At 29.5% G+C, this 18,628-nt stretch overlaps 1 protein-coding gene across 1 annotated transcript; it reads right to left on the reverse strand.

Annotated features, from left to right (window-relative positions):
* Positions 1 to 9,702: 9,702 nt before the first annotated feature.
* Positions 9,703 to 17,304, reverse strand: LOC124941379 (hexosyltransferase GAUT11). The gene is made up of 2 exons (XM_047481690.1): positions 16,721 to 17,304; positions 9,703 to 11,198 (listed from the first exon to the last, which is right to left on the reverse strand). The coding sequence occupies exons 1-2, from the start codon at positions 16,874 to 16,876 to the stop codon at positions 9,828 to 9,830; spliced, it is 1,527 nt and encodes a 508-aa protein (XP_047337646.1). The 5' UTR covers positions 16,877 to 17,304; the 3' UTR covers positions 9,703 to 9,827.
* Positions 17,305 to 18,628: the final 1,324 nt, after the last annotated feature.

The raw sequence follows: 18,628 nt of genomic DNA on the forward strand, positions 1-18,628 counted from the left end.
TCCCGACTTTATGATAACACTATCCTTAATAATCAATAATCCAGAATTTGTTAGAGGACGATTATTAAGGACGACATTATCAGAAAACCGTGATTAATAATCAATAATCTGGAAATTTTAGTGGACAATTATTAAGGACGTTAGAAATTGTGATTAATAAATAGATTATTAATCGCGGATTTATGTTATCGCCGTGGTTATTAATTTTCACTAAAAATGCTAGAAAAGCGCGGGAAAACATAACTTTTAGCCACGGCGTTCATCAAAAAATTGTGATTAATAATAATGGCGGGAGTGTGGCGGGAAAGCTAAAACATTAGACACGGCGAATACAATGAAATTCGTGGTTAATAATACTTATTAGTGTGGGCGTTACATAGCCGACACTAATAAAAATTATTAACCACGACGTATAGTAGCCGTGGTTAAGGTTGGTCGTTAAAAATACAATTTCTACTAGTGACTAGGGCCTGGAAGAATAAACGGTTAAAACTCAAACGTTGTACAACCGATTTTAAAAATCCAAGTTTATAAGTAGATATCGTTTTTAAAACGGGTACGGAAGATGAAGCGCGGAATCTCTTTCCCAAGTATCATCAAACTACGAACTAAAAGAAAAGTATAATCAATACGTTTGTATATGTATGCCAACTTTTATTGATTTTCGAAAATTAATTGGGGACTCTGTTTCAAAATAAATAATATTTTAAATTAATTATGTTTAATTAATTTAAATTAAAGGATTTTCTAAAAAATAATTAAATTGTGATTTGATTATCATAAATCCTCGAATTATTTAAAATTGAACCCCCGAAATTAATTATTTTTAATTAATTTCAAAAATCCAGGAATTAGTGACATCTTTTAAAAGTAATGTTTTATTTTAAAAGAAAATTCCTGACATGCAAATTGAGGTTGAATTTCTCTCATCTTTAGCTTTTCACCGAGACCCGTCGCGCGAGAGTGTGGGGTATTTTTTGAGGTTTACAATTTCATACTAAACTCAAGTATCGGTTAGACAATTAACTATTTAAAGTACTCACCTCTAACACTCAAATTAATGTTACAAAACATCCTTATACTAAACAATATGAATTTACTAACATTTTCATAGTTGTGCACTATTATTTTAGGTTGAAATGGTTGTGCACTATTATTTTAGGTTGAAATGAAGTGATTCACTAAGAAGATAATGGATATCATTAAGAAAGAAAATTTCTAGCTTTAATTTTTTTTTTGCCGATTACCAACATTATATAAGATATAATATTCTTTTTTTGCCGATTACCAACAATTTCAAATAAAAGTGATTTAAACATAAATCAAATCAAAGTAGCAATAGAGAGGGTGGTTTCATGGTCCCATTTAGTGTGGTCCGCGAAAGTTATTCCTAGATACCAATTCATTTTGTGGTTGACGTTTCGTGAAGAACATAACACACGCAATCAAATTAAGAACTATATGAATATCCCAGATCACAACTGACTTCTTTGTATGGAAAATGAGGAGACCATTGACAATCTCTTTGGGGACTGCCAATTTGCTTCATTGCTTAGGGGTAAGTTCTCCACATCAATAAGTCTCCTTAGCTTCCCAAAATAATGGATTGATATTAAGACAATGATAATCATCAAGACAAATGGTAATGACTTTAGTTTAAATTTCTTCAAGTGCTTCTTTACAAACATTCTTTATCATATTTGGATGGAGAGGAACGCAACAACATTTTTAAGGGTTCAAAATAATGTGGAGTTTATTTGGAATGAAATTATCTTTGATGAAACTCACTCATTCGAACGGGGAGGAAAATTCCCATTTGTGAAAAAATATTGGTTGATTTGTCAAAGATGAAGCATTGTATATGAAATTCACACTTACTTATGATTTCAATGCCCTTTAAGCTTCGTTGTTTATGTTTTTTTACTTTGGTTCTCATTCTAGTTGTTTTTTCTATTTTCATTTTGTTAGTTCATTTATTTTTTGCAAAAGTCTGTTATGCCTGAATCATGAACTCTTGTAATTCATTACCCTTTTCGAATATTTTTTTTAATGACATTATGTCATTTTCTCAAAAAAGAAATCAAATAAGTATACTTCATTTTAACGATAATGAAATACCAATTTTATTGATAGGAATTACTAGAGAGAAAGTAAAAAAAAAGTAAATGACAAATAAAATATACTTATCTCACAAATGTCTAGATATTCTCTTTAGGAATCTTCCTCTCTTTTTGAGAGGTGAAGTTATTTTCGATCCTGAACAACTTACAAATTTTGTCTAGAGTTTTATCATCATGTTAATTAACCATTTTAACAAATTTGAAATATGAATATATCCAATTATAAATATGCTATAACTAAAAGAATAAAATCTTATATTTAAGTTTTAATATTTAACTAATGTATATGAATTTGAATGTAACAGTTCATGCAAACTAATATTATCTTATATATTTTTTTGGTATAATTATGCAACCTTAAAACATTTTGTTGTCCATTAGTTTTTTTTTGGGGAACGACTTAGCGTCATTTCATTAAAAATTCTCAAAAATGAGAAAAAAACCACGAGTTTAAGAGATCATTCTAGAAATGCCTAGAATGATTTTGAAGTCGTAACATTCTGAATAAAAGCTAAAAAGCTAAAAACGTAAATGAATTATCTGATTACAATGTTTTCAATTCTAGTGAGTTTAAAAAACGGTAAATTCCAATTCCTACAGATATTCCAGTTCTGCTTCATGCTTGGAATTCTTGTACACGTTCCCGCGAGGGCGCTGCAATCCGATACAATATCTTTCCATAACTCTTTAACGCTCCTGCGAATTCTACCATATACCCTTGCATTCCGTTCTTTCCAAATATTATACACCACATCTCCAAAGCCACACTTGAACACGCTTGTTGCAAATCTATTTCTCTTGGCTTTGAGTAGTGTTGCATTTTTTATTTCATTCCATTCGCTCGGGAAACTGATCAGCTCTAGGCTTTTATAGAATCTGTCACAAAGCTTTGAAACAATACAGCAGCTCTTGAATAGGTGATCTATGGTTTCTTCATTTCCACTACATAGAAGACAGCTCGTGTCTGGGATGCTCATATACTTGCTGATACGATCACGAGTGCTGAGTCTTTCCCATAAGGCGAGCCATAGGATGAACTGGTGTCTAGGGATAATCTTCGTTGACCATACAAGAGGAGCCCATTCTACTTTCTGCACTTTTTATCGGGTTACCTCCCATATTTTCTTCGATACCAGCTTCCCATTGTCCTCAGCTTTCCATTTATGAATATCCGGTCTGTCGTGTAGTTGTATGTTACTTATATGATCAAGTATCCTTTATCCTTCTAGATTTCTTATCAGGGGTGAGTCCCAATTTCCGTCTTTAATTTCTCTGAATTTTGCTTCTGTGTAGTCCCTTCTGATGCAGGTATTTTGAAACTCCTCCTTGTGGATGATAGGCTGATTTTCGAACTAGGGGTCGTGCCAGAATAGAGTGTCTTTCTCGTTCCCTAGCCGGATGTCATAAAGATCTGCAATATTGTTTCTTAGTTTAAGAATCTTTTTTAGAGACCAGCTCATACCTTCATGAATTTTGCAGGTCCAGATGATGGTTTCGTATTTCATAAACCTCGTATGCACCCATTTGATCCATGGTGACTCCTGATTGCGCTCCAAAGCCCACAGATGCTTGAAGGTGAGAGTCTTGTTCCACTCGATACAGTTCTTCAAGTCGATGCCTCCCTCGTCCTTCGGTTTGCAAAGAGCGGTTCATTTGACTTTTTTGCCTCCTCTTCCGCTACTTTGTTGTCCATTAGTTTGATTACTCACATTTCTCAACTTATGTTTTAATTATGCAACCTTAAAATTTTTTTATGTTTAATTACTAACATTGGCAACTTATGTTTTAATGTCTGCAACTTATTATGAAGAGTTGTTAAATGAATATATTTATTATAGTTTTTTATTGTAAAATAATAAATAAATAAAAAGTAGTTTGATTATTATTATTATTATAAAAAAAACTATGTTTAACATAAAAAAAAAACTTTAAAAAAAATATATTGACAAAAGTTCAGCAAAAAAAAAAAGTTTTAAGTTAATAATGTTTTTAAAAAATAAGTAAAAAAAACATATTTTTTTCAATCATTTAATTAATTTTCTATATTTTATTAATGGAAAAGATATTAACTTTAAATTGTGAAACATTTTTACTAAATATATATATAATAATAATAATAATAATAATAATAATAATAATAATAATAATAATAAATTTGGGCATAATACATTTAAAAAACAATTTGATAATTAAGGTAAATAAAGAAGAAAATTATTAATTGTTTTCCATTTAAAGATATGTTTTCCATTTATTTTCATACTTACTATATACAAGGATTTTATTTTGAAAGGAATAACTATATACCATATTTTGATGTCTATTGTGGAAATTTAACTAAGCACCACTCGAATACCTTAATGATAATTAGTAATGTTAATCACAATATATAGCCCAATTAATAACTAATCTTTAATACTTGAAAGAAAAATCTATTGAAATGGATAAACATAGTTATTTCTTACTTAATTGTATTTTCTATGTAAGTAAATGGTTAATTTTAATATTCTCTACCTAATATTTTAAACAATATATCCTTATAAATTCATTGTAGCCCAATTGATATTTATCTTTAACACTTAATTATAGAAAAAACATTTAAATGGATATAACTTTTCCATAATTAAATATCAGAATTATTTTATAGAAAGATTTTGTTTAAAGTATATACCAATATTTTGATGTCTCATTTGGAAATTTAATCAAGCACCACCATAATAGCCTAATGATAATTAATAAAAAAAAAAGTATATACCAATATTTTGGTGTGTCATTTAGAAATTTAATCAAACACCACCATAATAGCCTAATGATAATTAATAAAAAAAAGTATATACCAATATTTTGGTATCTCGTTTGGAAATTTAATCAAGCACCACCATAATATCCTAATGATAATTAATAAAAAGGTATATACCAATATTTTGGTGTATCATTTGGAAATTGAATCAAGCACCACCATAATAGCTTTAATTGATAATTAATAGTGTAATCACAGTCATTCTACTATATATACACATAAACCATATACATTATAATCATACTATCATATTAATCAACACTATAGGCGACGATCGAAAAGAGATATTGTGACAATGTCAAGGATTCATGAATTTGTGGTTGTGTTTATATTAATGTTTATTTTTTATGGTGAATTGATAAATGCATATTCGTTCCAACAATGTCTCAATGACTGTGAATCAGCTTGTTATAGTCTTACCAAAAACTTTAGAGACATATATGTATGCGGATTACAATGTATTCCAAATTGTATCGACTTTAATCCTCCTCCCCTAATGAAAGTAAATAGTTCTACTATCAAGTGTTCTATTGACAAATGCACCAAATTAATTGCAGGTATTTTATATTAAAAATTCTTATGATTACTAAGATTAAATATATATATATATATATATATATATATATATATAAATATATATATATATATATATATATTAATTGTGTTAGAGCCTACCTATATAGTTTTTAGTTAAATAAATGTCTAATATCAATACAATTGTGATTTTGATATGCAGATTCTGAGAAAGTTGAGAGATGCGTGGTGGCATGCGGAAAGAATTCAAACTAACATACAAAGAAATCAGTGTGGATTTATCTTATTTTGGTTGTATAATGAGATCTACATGTTTACCTTGTTTGAATAATAAATATTGATGACTACATCGAAATCAAACTATAATCTTTTAACAAATTATACATTCTTTATATTTATAGATATATGTGTGTAAAACTTGTAATATAAAAGTAAACATAGCAATGAATTAGATTTTGAAGTAATATAAGAGGGGTAATGAAATCAAAAGAAAAATGTGAAAGAAAATCAAGAGAAAATATCTTCATTTGGCCTGTATTAATAACTCCATGTTCATGCTGTCATATGTCAATTATCTGAAAGAAGGAGAAGGAGTAACCCCGAACCACACTCGTGAATCAAACTTGTTGTTAAGGCGGCTCCACTCTAAACTCTAAACCCTAAACCCTAAACTACGCTCGTGAATCAAACTCATTGCTAAGGCTGCTCCACCCTAAGCTTACTATTCTGCCGGCGACCTAACCCATTAGCTAGGTCCTGAATGCCTATCTGACCTTGGGTTATTATTTTAGGACTGAAGGCATGTTACGAACTTGGGCTTATTATTTAAACCTGAAGGCATGTTCGGCCTTTGGTTTATCATTTACAAGGCCTTTTCAAATCTTGGGTTTATTATTGGGAAGAATGCCAATTTTAAACACCAAGTTGTAAGAAGGTGTCAAATTTACTCATTAAGTATCAAAATTCTATTTATATATACTAACTTGTCAAAAAGTGTCAAATTTATTTAAAATAACAAAAAAGTTAAAGGGAGTTAAAAGTTTTGCCACATTTAATATCCACCTATTTTTTATTTACATTAATTACTTTAATATTTTTTCATTCAAACAAAACATCTAAATTTTTCCTTATACATTTTTTCTCTCTCTATATCCCCAACTCTTCATTTCTTTTAATTGTTCATCTTCTATCCCCACCATTAATCATATCTGATGAAGAACCGCCGAAATATTTGGAATCAACTCCGTTTGAAATCCTAGATCAGGATTTCATTTTCCTATTTTTCCGATAGTCGCCGCCGATCGATACACTACGGAGGGCCCCACCTTTTGTCCAGTACCTTCTACATATCTTGCAGAAATACCTCGGCTACGCGAGACTGTAGTTGTTGTAGTAACATAATTTCGTGTTTAGAGAATTGCATCTCGAACATTTCATCGGCTGTTCCGCCACCTTCACCGTCGTCACAGTTTTTTGGCCACCTGATTATTTTTCCATCACAATATTATTATTTGACGTCGAAATAGCTAGTTCATTAATAGAGATTTCAGAAAAAAAATAGATTATTTATATTAGAGATGGAGAGGAACAGTGAGAAGAAAATGAAGAATTGGGTAAAGAGAGAGAAAAAATGGATATGAAAAAATTTAAATGTTTTGTTTAAATGAAAAAAGAATTAAAGTAATGTAAATTAAAAACAAATAAAAAATAGGTGGATATTACATGTGGCAAAAATTTTAACTCCGTTAAATTTTTCTGTTAGTTTAAATAAATTTGACACTTTTTGACAAGTTAGTATATATAAATAGAATTTTAATACTTAATAAGTAAATTTGACACCTTCTTACAACTTGGTGTGTAAAATTGACATTCTTCCCGTTTATTATTTAGGCAAGAAGGCATTTTTGATTTGATTTGATTTTTTTTTATTTCCTTTTATTTTATTTGGGCATTCTATATTATTAATTCTGTTTTATATCATTTTGACATTATTTTTAATTAACTAATCAAATAATAATTAAATCAAAATAATAATTAAATATCTGAAAAATCAAAAAATTAAATTAAATATTATTTTTTATGAAAATAAAAATTTATTTTTTCTATTAAGGACCAGTTTGACCATATTTTTTCACATTTAATTATTTTATTTTATGTTTTAGGACTTTAAAAATCCTAAAATTAATCTTATTTATTATATATTAATTTTTTACACTTATTTAATTATGATTAATTTTTAATCCATGCCTATACATCTTTAAACCATGCCTCGTATGATTCCACATTGTATCTTTAAACATTTTTTATTTGTCCTAAGAGTAATTTAACTTCGGTACTCAAGAAACATTTGATGGTAAACTTCGGTATTACTTTCTAAAGTAAATTTGTCGATGTATGATTAAGTTAGTTGTCAAAAGTCAATTTATAGTGAAAAAACATCGGCATGGGCATTGACAATTCAAATTAAAGATGGAAAAATAAAGAAATGTTTTAGATACTCTTTATTTGAAGATTGAGTTAGTTGTCAATGGTCAATTGATGGTGAAAGAAACATCGGCGCGGTTAATGACAATTCATATTAAAGATGAAGAAATAATGAACTACTTCATATACTCTTTATTTGGAAACAAACATTTATGGAATATCTCCATATAATTAATTTATTTGGAGAGAATAATTAAGAACTAGGGGTGGGAAAATTACTGATATTATAAGTATATCGAAAATATCGATTTTTAAAGTATACCGAAAAAATGTAAGGTATGGTACCGATACTAAAACATTTTTTTACAGTAAATGTATGAGATTTTCAAAAGTTAGGCATATCGAGATATACCGAAATACCGAAATAGTATTTATAAATTAATATATATATATATATATATATATAATACTTAATCCCCACTTCTAGCCTAGTGGCAATAAGAAGTCGATTGATACTCACCTAAGGTACTGGGTTCGAGCTCGTCGGTAAATTTTGCGTCTGGTTAAATGGTTAAGTGTGTTTACAAACTACATACTTAATTCATTGTCACATTTTTTATATATAATACTTATAAGGAAATAAATAGATTTAATATTAATTTAATTATAGAGTCATAATTTTTAAAAATAAAATCAAAATATAATTATAATGTTATATTATTCAATATATGTCATCTCTAGACGAAAAGATTAAGAAAATATCCAACAAAACTTTCAATCTCTTGGAGTGATGAAAATGAGTGAAACTAAGTATTCAAACTTTTTAATTATTATCAAATTTAATTTTACAATTTCATCATCAAAGGTTGCTAGTGAGTCTGCATTTAATTTGAGTAAAAAGATAGTTGATCTTTTTAGAAGCATTTTGAGTCTAAAATGGATAGTTGATCTTTTTAGAAGCATTTTGAGTCTAAAATGGTAGAGGCAAAAGGAGATGAATTCAACTTAGGAAAAGATCCTACATGTGATGAACTTGAATTGTTCAATGAAAATTAATAAATTAAAAAGAGAGAGATTTTTATTAATGAAATCTAAATTAACTAATATTTATTATTATTATTATTATTATTATTATTATCTAACATGAATTGTATTATCAATTTATAAAAAAATAAATAAAATTACAATACAAATTTGTTTGAAGAACGTTCTGAATCTCCCTCTCTCGTATCCACTTTAGTCTAACATAAAAAATTTAATTTTTGATAATACAAGAATCAATATATTATTTATCCTTACTCCTTACTCCTTATATTCAATTGTCTTTTAAATATTTAACCTAACATATGAATAATATTATTACCCTCCATCTTCTCTTTTAAGAGTTCAATATATTATATTATATTATATTATATTATATTATATTATATTATATTATATTATATTATATTATATTATATTATATTATATTATATTATAACTAATTTTCTTTAAAGATAAATTCTTAATTTTATAAATTTAAAACTAATTAACAATTTTGATAAATTTATCTTATTTCATAATAAAATAAAATTTCAAATGTGAGTCAAACTAGTAATCTTTTATATTAAGATTGTTTATAACTTAAAAATACACACATAAATTTATAAAAAATAGCAATAATCTTATAATCTACCAGTAGTTACAGGTATTAACCTCAACCACAAATCATTCTTTAATAGAACAGAAAAGGTATTTATACTATTATTACTATTTTAAGAATAGAAATGTGGTAAATAATTTAAAGTATAGCAACAAAACCAACACTACAGCTTACCAAGTCAAACAAACAAAAATTTGGCTTTCAGATGCTATTCAATAATAAAAGAAAAGAATCATATTCCTCTATCCAAAACACATAGCAATTTTAAAAGAAACTAAAAAAATCTTATAATGACACTATCACTTCACATTCAATTTGTGTAGCAATACATAACATAAGGATGGCTCTGATCCACATACAGTTCCCACAAAGGCTTGTACCTGCTAATACCCAACTTAAGCCAAGGCTTCATATTTCCATTAAAGTGTACAACCGCCCCACTATCAATCAATCGGATATCAATGTTCACGTCGTAACCTAATCCCAGAACATGCCACCTCCGATCAAGAGGCTCAGTCAATCCATAAAACGTCAAAAGTCCAGGTGGTAGTGTCCCAGAGTTCCAAACAATCCTATCGACGTTCTCCTCCTGCCAATAATGAAACCGTCCAGTCACATTTTCCTTCTTCCATGTCACTAAATCGAAAACATTCATCCCAAAAGCCCACCCGCAAGCTTGGGGATCAATCTTCGAACTAATTAAAGGATTCGAGAAATTCAGATACTTATAATAACGATGAAACGATTCCAAACATGTCTCAACTGCTCCATTCACGTTTCCATGTAAATCCAACGAAAATAAAGGAGTCAAATCCTTCTGAACAACTACATCATCGTCCAAAAACACTACCTTCTCTAGCTGCGGGTACACTTCAGGAATGTAAAACCGAAGGTGGTTTAGCAAAGACAGATTCTGTTTTAAAACGGGAGAGTATGAGCTATTCAGCCAACTAAAATCTTCCAAATTCTGTATCTCAATCGTCGACCCTTTAAAGTCGTTAGAGTAAAACCAAGCCAGCATTGACTTATATGTAGCCCCGTTTGTTACTATATGGAAAACGAATTGCTTTGGATGGTCAGCGTTCGAGACAGTCGAGTTTATCACAACCGACGTAGCAATTAGGTTATCGGAGAATATGCAGAAATGGTATAGATTGTTGTCAACCAATCGCGGAGAGTTTCGAATCTTGCTAGCAAATTCGTGTAAATGCTTCTTTTTATGAAAATCCTCCATTAGTTTTACGGTTAGACAGTGGAGATTCTTTGGGACTGATTCGGCTGCCAGCTGTCCGAATATCGTAGCTTGAGCGGTGGAGGAACTTGCTCGTTCTTCGAGGGCGTGAAGATGTGATTTCATTGTGACCATCATTGTGGCAATGTCGTAATGTGCTTCTTGTGCTTTGAAAATTAAGGAAGATAATTGTTTGATTACTGACTCTGCTTCGTCTAATGTAATGGGGTCTTCTCTCATGGCAGCTTTCGAGAGCAAATACTGGCAGTTTCTGATTTGGGAGCTAAGTTCCCAGGCGAGGTGAAGATTGTTGTGCTCTTTTGCTACGAAAACGTAAGCTTTGGCAAGTGTCATTTGTTCGGATAATTGTCTGGCATATGAATTGACACTTACGAGTTCGGTGAAGTTTAAATGTGCATGTTCGACTCCTTTGTATCTTGTGTTTCTTTCCTGCAGAGGAAGATAATGCATTTGGTTTATCATTACTAAAATTTCTACATATAGAAATAAGCTCCAATTAGTAGCATACTCAGAATGAAGCAATGAACAATTGGTCAATATGAAGAGAGCTGTTCAGATATGCATACATATGCCAGAGTAATTATGGTATTTCTCAAGGATATAGAAATGTTTGCAGAAATTTAATCTATATTTCACAAAATTAAGCTTAGGAAGCAAAACTATGAGCCTATTTGAAAACGGGTATTTTGTTCAATCACGATTCACAATGTCATTAAAAATTGGCAAATCTCAAATTAAAAGTGATTATTTGATATGTTTTGGATGATGAGTGTGATTTTTAGTTTCATTTGGTATACAAATTATTTGTTAGATCATTATCCAAATTATAGTGTAATTTGTTGTTTCATCAGATATTGAGAATTTTTTTGGTATCATGATCCAGATGATTTTCTAGAAGAACATTGTCCTTCTTGTCAAACATAAGGATGATAATCAACCTGAAAACATTTGGTAACAAAACAGCCCATTTCTTCTCAAACACTTGGTCCTCCTAGATATACATTCTTCAATAATTACCTCACCTCATACTAAACACTATTATCATTGTATAATTTCCCAGTAGGAGTGGACCCTCAAAGTAAACAAAGCAAAATGCACGGGCTCCAACATAATCTACTTCCAGTTACAACGTTAACGTTGTTCATTGAACAACTCAATCATCAAGACACGTGTCTAAGAAATTAAATTAGTGATACAATTAAGCCTGCATTGATATTTTCTACAGAGATTTACAGAAGATTGTCAAAATGTAAAAGATGCATCCTTTATATAAATATAACATATCAAAGCTCATAAAGATCACCAACCACAAGAAAAAACACAAAGGACTTGTAACGACTAATATTGAAAAATAAGCAATTTGTTGCTCCACTGGAGATGCACCAATGAGAAAGATTTATTTGGACAAACACCTTTTACCATTAAAGATGTCAACATTAAATGTCATTTAATTGAATATCTAGACCAATGTGGACACAAGCCTTAGTGTTATGCAACCAAAATCTATATATGTGATATCACATATAAATATTTTCATTCAAGTATAATGAGACACAGTAGAGAGAGAATAATCACACAATAGTAACTAAAAATTCTTGATAGTGTGACTTTTGCAGTCATCTCATATGCAAACTAATTGCAACAGTGCATGGAATTTCTAACAGAGGAGAAGCTAATACAGAGTTTCAAAGGTTCAACTTGGCATTGGCCAGGTATAGTGGGTAGCCAAATTTTCTAAAAGCCTAGAAAGATGTTGAGAATCAAACCAGATCAAAATATTTGGCTCAAATTGGAATCATGGCTTCTATATCTTTTATAACTATGCCAAATTGTCAATGACCTAGAATTTACTTTTTGGTATGTATGTCATTGGTGTGACTAAGGTTATGTTTGGTAACTATGTTTAGTACTTAAGACTTTTCTATAAAGTTAGTTTGATAACAAAATTGTCAGTCATTAAATAAAACTGAAAAACAAATAAAATTCAAGTAATACAACTTTACTTAATGTACAAAACAGTAAATAAATACATCTGGCCATTTATATATTTCATAATACTTTGTATTATTTATTGAATGTAATTAGTATTTTGTTTTTGCCAATTCAATACATTTAGTATTTCAAACTCAATATACAACATTCAAACCTAATTATATGTGTTATCAAATACGCACCAAGACCCTTCCTTTGCAATCATAAAGGCGCACTATACGCCATGTTGTGGTGCATCTAAAATTTACTCCTAGTGCTACCTGCACCACTCAACCAAGGTTGATGAGGAGACTCTTTTACTTTGAATGATAATTCACACAAGTGGAATTGTGTTGTCGTTGTTGCAAAAACCCCCATTTCCATAGTAATGTCTTACAACACAACTTTCCATTGTGTTCTATACTTTATAATGAGCCATAGTCCAAAGAGAATTTAATCTCTCTAATAAAAATAATAAGATTTATAGTTATTAGATGAAAATGATATATGCATAGACAGGATGAGTTTCATAGTTAAGGCAGAGAGGATCACTATGTAATTGAATCTATACAAATAGATTATGAAGAATGTGAAAATGTTAGTTCACTTCAGGATGGGGAATAATTAAATCAAGTTTTGAGAACTCAAGTAGCTTCATATCCATGAAGTTAATCAGAATATTTTTGCTCAGATGTGATGTGCCGCCAAGTTTACAAAAGAAGACTTATTTGCTATAGAAAAGCCGAGATGGTTATTTCAACAAAAAGAGGACAATCCAAAGTTGTTAGGTTGTTTTGGTGAAGGGAGGCTCGGAAAATTAGGTGAATGAAGAAACAAATGGTCAGGGTATTATAATTTTAATATTAGATAAAGCTGAATTGTGGAATTGAAATAAAGTGAGTTGGAAAGGTTTTCGGCAACCATTAAAACAAGATAGTTGGATGGCTAAGGGAACTACTTAAGAATGTGGTATTCCTGATATTTTAGAGAAAATAATCATAATAAGATAATCAAGATCAAGCTATTTTCTTAGCCAGAAAAAGAATCACGCTATTTGTTAGCTTCATGTTTATGGGGCGACTTAATAATTTTTTTAAGGATACTAGCTTATTTCCTCAATAACTCAAGGTTGGCAGCTGTAATGATCAACTTTACTGAATGAAGAAATCGACCATGGAACAAGAAATAGTTGAATGTATTCCCATTTTGTCTACTAATTATATTTGATTACTCTAAATAATGACCATTGTTACTAGCATAAGATTGTAGGACCAAATAGATTTATAGTTGCTGCTAAATTGCATTAGAACCATATACATGTACATGACTTTGTAAGAGTTGTTGGGAAAAGGAACCCACGAGATCTAACATTCAAGATCTTGAGACCTGGAATAGATCAAATATAATGCACAACCAATGATCAATGATAATTGGACAAGGATTTCTAGCTCACACAGTATTGGCAGGAACTATCACGTTCTTTCCAAAGAAATATTTTCCAATAATATATAAAATGACTTGCTTAGTTGAGGAGGAAAGGATCATGATGTCTCTATATCTTTAACATCCATATTGAAGGCATGAAAATGACATATTTTTATGCAGGAATAAAAGAATTTATCTATTGGATCCTTCGCAAATCTAGGAAGCTTTAAAATGTCAATGATGAAATTATTGACACCTAGGAGAAACAAAAGGCAGTTGTCATCCATCCTCCTTTGAAAAAACAAGACAAGCTCAGCACATACATTTAAAGCTATTGACACCTAGGAATCTTAAACTTAAGAAGGTGATGCACCTCAATATAATTGACAGAGATATCACAGGGAGACTCACTAACAATATGCTCTTGACATTATTAACATTAAGTTTGTATGTAGCCTTAGTATTTTTTTTTTCAAAGACTCCTCAGCCTCATTCATTAAAGACTCAAGGTTGGAAGTTTGGAGATTGAATTATTTTTTTCTTTTTCTTAAATGAAGATTGAATTTATGCCCAAAGAAGTTGACTTTAGGACAGGATAACATCAAATACTTAATAATATAAGACATAAAGGCGTTTTAGTCTTCAAACTGTTCATTACCAAATCCAATATGCTTTAAACATAGTAACAACATAACAAGATGATTGGTGCTAAAGTGAATAGGTGACTAACGTGACACCTCTTAATAAGAATTCATGAAACAATGAACCCAAAAAAGATATCCAAGATCTAGATAAGTAAAACCAAGAAAGAGATCAAATAAGGCATATAACACTCAATGATCAATTGACAAGGTATCTAAGCACCATCATCACTTGTACTGAGCTGTTGTGTTCTTTCAAAGAATTGTTTGTGAGAAACAGAATCAAGTAGGATCAGGATACATGCCTAGGTCTGTAGCATGACATCCATAATGGGGGAGATAAATATGATATTATAATGCAGGTAGGATTAGAATACATCATTTGGATCTTTTGAAAATTTAAGATGCTTTACAATGTCATTTTGTGAAGTATATCATAATTCCAGATGAAGACATATTTCTTCCCCATGATTGCAAGAACTTGTTGAGGTAGTAAAAAACCCTTTTTGTGGTCTCAAGGAAGCTGGATAAGTGGATATTTTAGTATCTTAGGCTGAAATAAATTTGTATGATTTATTTTGGTTTAGTTAAGAGAGGCTTATATGAGAAGGTGAATGGAGAAATAAAATAGCTGAGGTTTGATTTCTCTTTAATGGAAGAAGGATGAAACATTGGATAGGCATGAATGGACCCATTGATTAGGAGCTGATTAGGGAGATTTGTACATGTGTCAATTGATATGTTAGTGTAATTAAGATTGCACAAAAAGAGGTGGTTCCAAGATAAGCTTTGACCTTTAGACTTGTTTTTCTTACCGTAAGTGTTGAATACAGGGAAAGTATGGGACTGAGTGGCTGTTCATCTTCCACATTTCAACCAAAAGGCAGTTGTTGTGGTTGAACCAGAACAGGACCAGAAATTTAAACACCCAGCTTCAGTAAGAAGACTCATAACCAGAAAATGAAAGAGTTCAGGAATTAACAAGTGAGTCCATAGAGGATTAGAACCATGAGATCACTTTGTGAAATAGATAAAGAAGCACTATTGATGAGAAGATGGACGGCTAGAATGCAAATCTTGAGTCTGACTTAGGGAGAATCACAACTCAACAAACAAGTAGCAACATCATAGCTGGCAATGCCCCCACCTAGGGTAGCTCAAATGGTAAGAGTCTTGAAATAAGAGGATGAGGTCTCATATATTCGATTAAAGTGAGGGATCATAAGGTCATAGCGGTGGGATGTTGTGCTAGCCTTAACCAAGAAAAAATAATGGACTAAAAAAATAAATAAAAAATACCATAGCTGGCTTGATACCAATTTGGAGTAAAAATAAAAAAGAGAAGTGCTAAAAGAAAAAGTTAGCACAGATAACGTGTCTAAAACATTTAACCACAACAAACCAAAACACACTTGACCACAGTGGCCAAGATTGTTATCCTTCTTTGTGTCCAATATGATTTTCAATTTAAGACAGTTAATCCTAACCTTTGCACAAAAAGTAATGTCACTAAGAAGCATTACTAGGTTCCTTAATAAGTGACAAATATTTGCTTCCTAACTATCATGGCTTTAACATTGTCATAGCATCCCCAAAGAGAATAAATTATTCTCTGATTGAAGAAGTTACAAAACCCATTTCTTTTAGAGGACAAGATAAATGTCATAAATAAATCCTATTTCTTCATTCTGATTACTATAGATAGACTCCTTGTAGTGTTATAAATCCTAAATTATCAGTGAAAAAAGGCAAATAGAAACCTTGACTATATGCATCAGATTCATCAATGGAAGAATCTGAAATATCAAATTTAATAAAATAGGAAACAACAGGAGAATAATGATTGTAACCATGAAAACTATCAAACACCAGTAAGAAAGTAGGAAACAAAAAAACCAGGATCTCCATCCTTACCAATTCTGGCTGCTCCACAAGATCATCGTGGTTTTGATTATGATGAACGACGAAAAGGGTAGATCCACCGACTAAGATTAACGCGAAAAGAACCCAGATCCAACAGGAAAATCTCCTTCGAACCGGGCGCCGGTAATCGGTCGCCCGCCTACGCATCTTGGGCGCGTTGTTTCCAGAGTTCAACAACTAGTCTGCAATCGATTATGACGCATTCACTCGATTACACGAACAGGTGTAACCACAAGTTCTGAATCGAAACGACTAAAAAAGCTCAATCCCCAATTGATAGAATGATTCAGCTTCAGTAACCCATCATTTAGTAGATGAAATCAAAATTGGAGAGAAACTCCTTTGTGACTTAGGATGGTGTGAAGTTGTGAATCTATGCTATTAATTTGTTCATGAGTGGAGTAAGGTGATGATAGAGATTGGGAACAGCAGGGATTGTTGATATGATCAGGGTTTGATATTGTGACTATCTTGCTGCTAAAACAACAATAGACCGTTCTTCTGTGGAGGGAGAGAGAAGTGAGCGAGAAAACTGGCAATTCCAATCCGTCCTGTGTGAGATTGTGAACCGACTGGATCTGATGTTTTTTCTTTTCTTTTGTCTTTTCAAAATATAAAATAATTTCATAGTATGTTTTTGAATTAATAAATTCATATTATAATAATAAATAATAATAATAATATAGAATAATTTGGTGTCATAGTATGGAAAAATGATGTGACAATGGATGACACTAAATTTTAATTTTTTTAATTGTAAAGTTAATTTTTTTTCATATTTATTTATTAACAAAATTAGCATGGATAATATGCAGTTAAGATATATAAATAAAATATTATTCATATATAAATATTTAAAATAAAAATAATATTATTCAAATATTTGAATTGGATTTAATTTGTAAAATTCAATTAAATTCAAATTTAATGTTTATTTTTAAATTTATAAAATATATAAAGTTTGAAAATATCTATACAAAGAATAAGACCAAACATATAAATTTTGGAAAAAAAACATTTAAAAGAAAAAAAAAATTATCGAACTGAATTTTGGATAAGTTACCAATTATATTAAAATTTTACTTATGTGTAATATTTTTTTATTAAAAATAAAAATATTAAAAATCATTTAAATAGTTCATATAATTTTTTTTTATATTTTATATTTATAATAATTTTAATTATTTAATAAAAATAGAAATTAATAAATTAAATATAATTGATTGGTTTAAAAATAAATAAATTAATATAATAGATAATTAAACAAATATAAAATATTTAACATTAATATATATATATATATAATTAAAATAATATGATAATAAAATTATTTTAAACAATTTAAATTTGTTTTTTTTATAATAATAAATTATATATTATAATAGATAATTAAACAAATATTAAAAAATAATTAAATTAATATAATAATTAAATAAAAAAATATGTTCTAATAAAACAATTATTAAAATCCTATTTTTTTTTTATAATAATACATTTTTAAATACTATTTAAAATTAAAATATATATAAATATATAAATAATTAAATAATTAAATAAAAATATATGTGATAATAAAAATATAATTCTGTCTCTTAATTTAGTTATTTATAATAATAAATAAGTATTCAATACATTTCTTAATAAATTTAAACTAACATATTTATTTAAATATATTTTTATTAATTTGTTTTATCGTTTTTATTTTTACTTTTAACAAATATTTTTTTTTTATTTTTTTTATTTCAATATTTTTAATTAATACTATATTAAATATAACTTAAAAAAAAAGCTCAATCCATAATTGATAGAATGATTCAGCTTCAGTAGCCCATCATTGAGTAGTGTGAAGTTGTGAATCTATGCTATTAATTTGTTCATATGAGTACAGTAAAATGATGA

Source organism: Impatiens glandulifera, chromosome 6 (assembly GCF_907164915.1).
Source record: "Impatiens glandulifera chromosome 6, dImpGla2.1, whole genome shotgun sequence".
In the NCBI taxonomy this organism is placed as follows: Eukaryota; Viridiplantae; Streptophyta; class Magnoliopsida; order Ericales; family Balsaminaceae; genus Impatiens; species Impatiens glandulifera.

Excerpts from the sequence above, each read along its gene's own strand:
- LOC124941379 (XM_047481690.1), bottom strand. The coding sequence starts at position 16,876 with ATGCGTAGGCGGGCGACCGATTACCGGCGCCCGGTTCGAAGGAGATTT. Across the intron at positions 11,199-16,720 it reads TTGTGGAGCAGCCAGAATTG|GAAAGAAACACAAGATACAA; the intron begins GTAAGGATGGAG and ends CTTCCTCTGCAG.